Source organism: Nicotiana tabacum, chromosome 3, assembly GCF_000715075.1.
Source record: "Nicotiana tabacum cultivar K326 chromosome 3, ASM71507v2, whole genome shotgun sequence".
NCBI classification, from domain to species: Eukaryota; Viridiplantae; Streptophyta; class Magnoliopsida; order Solanales; family Solanaceae; genus Nicotiana; species Nicotiana tabacum.
Genome location: NC_134082.1, coordinates 194,883,701 through 194,890,513, shown reverse-complemented (window position 1 = coordinate 194,890,513; position 6,813 = coordinate 194,883,701). Strand labels below are relative to the sequence as shown.

Here is a 6,813-nt window from a genome sequence, read left to right as displayed (position 1 = left end):
CAAATTACACTTTAATAAATAATGTAAGGCGGTCGATATCAAATATAATAACCCAACAATGTTGGGGTCGAATCCCACATGGAATAGGTGTGAAAAAGTTACTCAAATAGTGTGTTACTTGACTCAAGTCGTAGTTCTATTCAGTTAATGTTAACAAGAGTATGAAATGATTTTGGTTTGAAGTAATGACTAATTATAATGTTGAGAATGTAAATAATTTTATTAGAGAAACCAAGGTTGTGTCCCCTTTAATGAAGTGTAATGCTATCGGTGTTAATATGATATATTTCTAATGGAAGGTCCCTTTTTGATATGCAAATGATGTCTAAATGACTACCCAATATTTTTTACTAGTTGGATAGTATTTCCTCTTTATGATTTTTTCAAATATATAAGAGTTGCAATTAAGAACAATCAATATATGCCAAATAAAACCCACTTATTCCTAAGCGATTCTATTAAATAAGGTTTAAAGCCTTGAGTCTTTGATATTTACTTCTACCAAATTCTAACCCACTTTCCAAGCAAAGCAAGAATTTACTGGCACTTGTTGATGTTTGCAACCACCAACAATAAATGAAGAATGAGAAGTAAATAAATATCAACCAACCATTATATATATATTCAATGTTAAACACCCATTAACATAACACCCATTTAGGGTCCACAACCTTAGTATTTAAAGTTAACTACTCATACTAAAATACAAAAATAAGAGAATATTAAATGCCATAAAGCTTACAAAGTGAAAGATTCTTGACCCAAAGCTTCCAAAAGAGAGGAATATTAAAGCCTTGTATTGTAATCTCAAAGTAAGACCAGATGAGCCTACAAAACCTCAATAAATCTATTTATAGAGGGCCAAAATTTGGGACAAAAAGCATACAAAAATGCTTTTTCAGGTTAAATATGCGACCGCATATATGTCGCATAACAGACATGCGATCTGCATTCTCTTCATGCCCATCGCATTTCAGAACCCTAGTTTTCAGGCCGTCATCGCATTGTTGATTTGCGGTCCGCATTCTAGATATGTGATCGCAATTTGCGTCGCATTTTCTACCATCATCATTTCTCTCCATGAGTTTGCGGTCCATTATGCGGTCCGCAAACCTGTTATGCGATCGCATTCTGGACATCATTTCTTGCACTGGACTTTGGCCAATATTCTGTTGTGGTTTGCGATCCTTTGCACATTATGCGGTTTGCATGTAGGATTTGCGATCGCATCTTGGACCGCATTTCCACATTTGTGATGCATTTTGCTCTTTTCTAGTCTTTTTGCTTTTATTTCCATGCTCTTAGGTCCTTACACCTCATGTACTGCAAAAACACTAAAATTACATAAGTATAGGAGATAATTGCATTCAAAACAAGCTAAAACAATTTGCCTTGAAATGTGCCGAAATTCTCTGGCACATCAACACCCCCAACTTAGACTCTTGCTTATCCTCAAGCAACTAAAACGACACTATCCTATTCTAGACTCCATCTAACAGATATGAAACAATAGTGACCGTGGACGATGTCCGTTGTACTACAAGCATACATTTCTCAATTGTTTACCCTTCCTGAATCATCAATATATACAAAGAACTAATCAAGTTGTGAAACTTTGAGCCTCGACCAATTTGACAAAATATTACCCTCAGCTGAGTGCACTTGTATTTGATTCCAAAAGCTCAACTTATGTCCAACCTCACAGTTCATGTGCCTTACTAGAAAGAAAGTCTCAAAATCACAATATTTATAATGACAACAAAAAAGGAAGAATTCACAAATACACTCACTCTCAGAAAGAGTTTCAAGTGTTACGACATACCATACCATAGGCTTGCCCTTATTTTAATTCGTCGCTTAATTCTAAGAATGCTCGGTTGGAGATTCCATAAGGACTTTTTAAACTCGTAATGTAGGTTTAGGAAAGGGTCGGATAAGCATTTAGGTACAAGGGACTACACCCTCCTTGAACACTCATCACATTTTTCTTTCTTGTTTCTATTTGCTTCTTTTCAAACCACCTAACCTTTATTAGCATCAACCTTTCCACTATTTAGCCACCTTAACTACCCCTTCAATTCTTTTCATGACTCCATATATATATAGACAAGCAATTCTTTTTTTTTCTTTTTCTTTTCTCTTGCCAATTTATGTCAATTGTTTTTATATTTTGCCTTTAGATCTTGAGTAGTTTCACGCTTTGATGTATACTTTTCTACATTCAATGTACAACCTAGCCCATTTTCGGCTTGACACCACACCCCCAACTTAGGCTTGCTCAAGGAGGGACGGGTTCAAAAGAGAGAATTATTTCACATAAAGGGAAAGGTTTGTAATGAGGCAGTCAAAGAAAAGGTTAAAGGCTCAAATGGGGTAACTAGTGATACTATCTGTACAATGGGTGGCTTGAAAGGCTAACTGGTTTTTCAAAAATCTCAAAGACTACCTAAGGTCATTTCTCCAACCAAATGTAATTATTATAAGCATCGAAAAACTAACCGGACAAGTTCTAGATGGTAGAAGCAAACACAAGAATTATTTACACAAAGAACTCACACACACGACACACGAACTGTTTGGCTTACATAGTTTGAAGCCCTCGAGTCAACACTTGGCAACTCAAAGCTTTCATCATATATACATGTATAACTCTAGGTAGACATAGAGTCACAGAGCGAGCCTCAAGTTCGCATAGTTGATATATCTTTTTTTTATAAATGGAAGGGTATAGGCTATATAAACACACACATGCTTGAAACTAGACACTTACACCAAACCGATCAACATGTTTCATTCTACTGTCCTGGTTCTACTGTTACACCCTTGGAAAAGAACCTGGCGAAGAAAAACCAAGGGCAATTCATTGCTAAGTACTAAAGATGGACAACTATCTACTTGATTTTGTTGTTGTTTTTTAATATACACAAGGATAACATAACTTATGTACCGAAAGCAATATATACAAACTCACGAATTACACAACATAACTTATGTGCGAAAATCACAAAACACTAATATATACAAAATCACAGAATACACATGAGTACATACAAAAGCATAAACATGTACCACAGTTGCCAATGTCACAAAATTATATACAAGGCTACCACCCCCAACCAAAAGGCTTGCATTGTCCCCAATGTATAAGAACATAGAATAGAGTTAAAGGGGATACTTGAGGTGCACTAAGTGCTATGGGAGTCGTCAGCCGGCTAAGTGATGGTGGGGTCGCCCTCTGATGCTGAAGCTGGGACCAATGAGATTTCGGCCTGATGAGGGACCTCGACTGATGGAGGATGGATCTCTGGCTGGCCCAATACTGGAGCTGGGGCCTGTGAGCTACTAGCCTCGCCTGCTGATGGCTGAATGGCCGATGTATCTGTAGGGGCGGCCATATCTACTAGCGAATGTTGTATCGCCATCAGAATTGATGCTTGCTCCTCGTCCTCAGCTGTAGGAGCAGCAATCTGCTTGCCCTTCTCCTGAGGGCCATCATCATCCGTGGACCATGAATCCTCCTCATCCTCGCCCTCATCAGCCTCCTCACCCTCGGACTCAGTAGAGCATCTGGAAACCTCTCAACATGAATATCAATGCGTACAGAAGGAGTTGGAGGATGGGAAACCTCGAAAGTCGGAGGTGCGATATCTGTCATCAAAGTGGTTAAGTTAAGACCCAAATCTGGTACTGCTGTGTCTGCTCCCTACTCACCTTCCTTGGGCAGGAGGGATGATAGATCGAAATCCAAAGTCTGTATCTTGTGGAGCTCAGTATTCATAGTGGCAACCTCCTCCCGGAGCTTAGGCAAGTCACAAACCTCACCTCGCTCTATCTTCTCAACCCTCAACTCAAGTTGTTGCAGGCGATCCCCATAAGTTGTTTGTTGTTGTTGGAGGGCTATCACTGAGGATTGAATCGGAGTCAAGGCCTATTTGATGAGGTTTGGTAAGGTTTTCAGAAGCTGGTCTACCTTAGCATTGGCATGCTGAGCAATGAGACCAAGCCTCGAGACGGCTGGCAGTGCAGCAGAAGGCTGAGCAGTGGTGGACTGAGAGGTGGGCTGTGATAGTGGAAGTGGATGCAACCGGAGCCTGAGGGGACATAGGAGTCTGGGACTCTAAGGGCTCTACATCAACTGGAATCAAAGTCTGAACCTCTGGGGGAGTAACAACATCACTAATGCACGTGATGTCAATATACTTTAGCACCTTCCCTGTCTTGTCAGAGTGTGACATGAGTGGGACATTCACAGCCTTGCAAAGGGTTGTGATCAAACAGGGGAATGGCAGTGAAGTGGCTGTCTGTGTTGCTCGGATCCCTAACTCTTGGAAGATAAGGGCACCCATATCGATCTTAATTCCCGTAATAATGCATACAATGAGAAGAGCCTTCTCAATTCTTATGTCAGTCTCATTTGTGGACGGTATGAGTCGAGAAGTGACAAAACTAAGCCAAAATCGACCCTCTCATGTGAGATCCTCCTTGAATATTTTGTGCACAGGATTGATCCAAGCAGGGGCCCCTTTGCTATCACAGATGCTATCCAACTCCGCTCATTCTACCGGTTTACCCATTTGGCTTGGTACTCAGCTGTGCACGGGCTCTAGTCAAGGATGTAAAATTTATTAATAGTCTTAGCGCTTCAGCTCACATCTTTCCCCCGAACTAATACAGTATGACAGAATATCCTGGTGAGCTTATGGCGAGCAGTCCTGGAAGCTCCGTATGAGGCATAAAACTCACGGACAAGGGTCTCATTGCAGTCATCCGGTAGCTTAGTGAAACACTCCCATTTTCTAGCTTTTATGTTATCCCAAATGTGGGGGTGCTGCTCTTTAAGTCCGTTCATGCTCACTTGTTTCTCGGCAAGGATTTTTCTCTTTGTTAGCCCTTCTCTATAGAGTTCCCTAGAACCATCAATTGCAAAGTGGAGTTGGTAGTCATCGCCCCTTTTTCTTCTCGCCTCTGCCTGTAGGTCTATTGTAGGCAAGGTCTCCTCCTCATCAGACTGGGAGGGACGTGCCGCAGTAGGATCCGGTCGTGGACATTTTGATGGTGTTGCTTGATGAATGGTGAAGGCCCTTTTCTTGGAAGAGGATGTGTGTTTCTTGGGAGCCATACTTGCACAGAAATACCATGTGATCAACTGAGTAGGCAACAATGAAAAACAAAGAAGAAGTTCAGAATGCGACAGGTATGCGGTCGCATAACTACTATGCAGACCGCATAACCATCGCAAACCTGATTGCTCAGAAAACCAAATCATGAAATGCGATCGCAAATTCCACCGCAAATTAGGAAATACAATCGCAAAATGGCCGCAAAAATCATGTTGTGAAACTGGGTATACTGTGTCAGTATGCGATGAGTTTTCGGTCCGCATATCAATTATGCGATCGCATACTCGCCGCATTTCATCATCTTCCTCAGCCAATCTAGGGTTCAGTTATGCGGAAAAATGTGGACCGCATTTTGATTTTGTGAGCCGCAAATATCGTCATTCCCAACGATTGAACTGACCCTCAATAATGGCAGACCTAATTTTCACTACCCAGCACCCCCAAAACACATTATTTACTAAGAGAACACTACAAATAGGTATCTAATTACAAAGCACGAAAGAAAAACACAAAAGAAAAGAAAACATGAAGCAACAATAGGGGGAACAAGAATAGGAACAAATGTGCAACCAAAGCTTGAAATAATGGAATTGGAAAAAGGAAAATATACCAGTGACGTTGTTTATGAGCACACACTTGGGGTATTAGATCACGCACTAGTTGATTTTGCCTTCTCTATTCCTTTTCTCTTCGTTCGTTTTTTTTGTTTCGTTTTTTTTCTTTGTTTTGCTTCTGATAAAATAAAAAAAACTTTCTTTTTGTTTGTTTTGAATGAAGAGATGCAAGGGTGATACCTGCACGATTTGAGGTGGATAAGTCACCGCATAATACACTATGCGACTGCAAAAGTGTTATGCGGTGGGTTCAAGTGAGATGATGAAGGGCTAGAAATGCGGTGCACAATGAGATCGCATAGTTGAAATGTGGTCCGCAAAGTGCACCACCTTGTCGCATTCTTACCACCAATATTAGCCAAACTCATTGTTTTGATTTGCGACCAAAATGCGGTCCGCATAGTGAAAATGCGATCGCATTTTTGTAGCAAACTTCACACAGTGATTTTTCTTCCCTTTCTTATGCAATCTTACCCAGAGTTATGATCTTTTGAATCCCCTGCACTCTAATACACCCTTTAAATTGCTCAATTAAATCTGTCTACCACAAAATTAAAAATTTAAAGAACAAAAAGGGTGTTACCACACATGGGTTACCTCCCATGAAACACTTGATTTAACGTCATGGCATGACGAAGTTGGTGTTTCTTTTGCTTCACTCATTTGTTGGGCATGGACCATCTTGGAGAGCCAACTGTTCCACCAAATATTTTTCTCCATCTGTGCCCAAGTAGTGCTTGATTCGGTGGCCATTGACTTTGAATGTCCGGAGCCCATCTTCCGATGCTAGTTCCACAACTCCAAAAGGAGAGACATTGACCACTTTGAATGGACCGGACCATTTTGATTTGAGCTTGCCCGGAAACAATTTGAGCCTTGAGTTAAAGAGCAAAACCAAGTCACCCGACTTGAACTCTCTTTTCAAGATCTTCTTGTCATGGACGAACTTCATACTTTCTTTGTACACAGCTGCACTTTTATAAGCATGGAAATGGAATTCCTCCATTTCATTGAGTTGTGTTAACCTCAAATTTGCAGCTTCAGCCCAGTCCAAGTTCAACCTCTTTAGAGCCCACATG

At 40.7% G+C, this 6,813-nt stretch overlaps 1 protein-coding gene across 1 annotated transcript; it reads right to left on the bottom strand.

Annotated features, from left to right (window-relative positions):
* Window positions 1-6,389: 6,389 nt before the first annotated feature.
* On the bottom strand, window positions 6,390-6,812 carry LOC142178507 (uncharacterized). Its single transcript, XM_075248163.1, has one exon. The coding sequence runs from the start codon at window positions 6,810-6,812 to the stop codon at window positions 6,390-6,392; it is 423 nt and encodes a 140-aa protein (XP_075104264.1).
* Between the last annotated feature and the right edge of the window lies 1 nt (window position 6,813).